We start from the raw sequence: 599 nt of genomic DNA, 5'->3' as shown, positions 1-599 counted from the left end.
AAGAAGACATGGACGAAGTGAAGGAGGAAATGGACGAGGAAAATGCAGACAAACAGATAGAGGAATTAGCAGAAGTGCTGCACATTGCCGAAGATGACGATAAGGAATCCAACAAAGAACCCGAGAGTTCATCAAAATCTGCTGAGAAGACAGGAAATGAGGAGGATGCAGATGAGGATGCGGATGACGATACGGACGAGGATGCGAATGAGGATGCGGATGAGGATGCAAATGATGAAGCGGACGGGGATCACGATAATGAGGATGAGGAAACAGACGACGAAGAAGAAGAGCAGACCCAGCGTCGTTATCGTCGACGTTTGTCACTCGATGAGCTGGTTGAAGTCGAGAAAGACCTGGAAGAAGATAGGAAGGCTATAAAGGAAGCGAAAGAAAAAGAAACTGAAGCTGCAAAAGAGTTGGCAGAAGGTTTGGCATCTGACAATGAGGAGGAGATTGACGAGGCTATTACTGCTAAGCTTGCTGCTGAGGAAGAAGAAAAGAAAGACGAAGCAGTGAAGGAAATGGACGAAGATCTTGAGGAAGAGCAGTTGGAGGATGTTGCGGAAGAATTAGTGGAGGCCGAGAATAATATTGAC

At 46.4% G+C, this 599-nt stretch overlaps 1 protein-coding gene across 1 annotated transcript in view; it reads left to right on the top strand.

The window, feature by feature from the left end:
- Window positions 1-8: 8 nt before the first annotated feature.
- Window positions 9-599, top strand: part of PHALS_06413 (uncharacterized protein) — a gene marked incomplete at both ends in the record, with an annotated part of 693 nt that continues 102 nt past the window's right edge. Inside the window, one exon of the mRNA XM_024719695.1 lies at window positions 9-575. Within this exon, the coding sequence (XP_024584968.1) occupies window positions 9-575 (567 nt within the window). The remainder of the gene's footprint in view (window positions 576-599) is intronic.

The sequence above is a fragment of the Plasmopara halstedii genome, assembly GCF_900000015.1.
Source record: "Plasmopara halstedii genome assembly, contig: Scaffold_2956, whole genome shotgun sequence".
Lineage (NCBI taxonomy): Eukaryota > Oomycota > Peronosporomycetes > Peronosporales > Peronosporaceae > Plasmopara > Plasmopara halstedii.
Note: the sequence above shows the minus strand (reverse complement) of the source record. Positions and strands in the feature narration are given on the sequence as shown.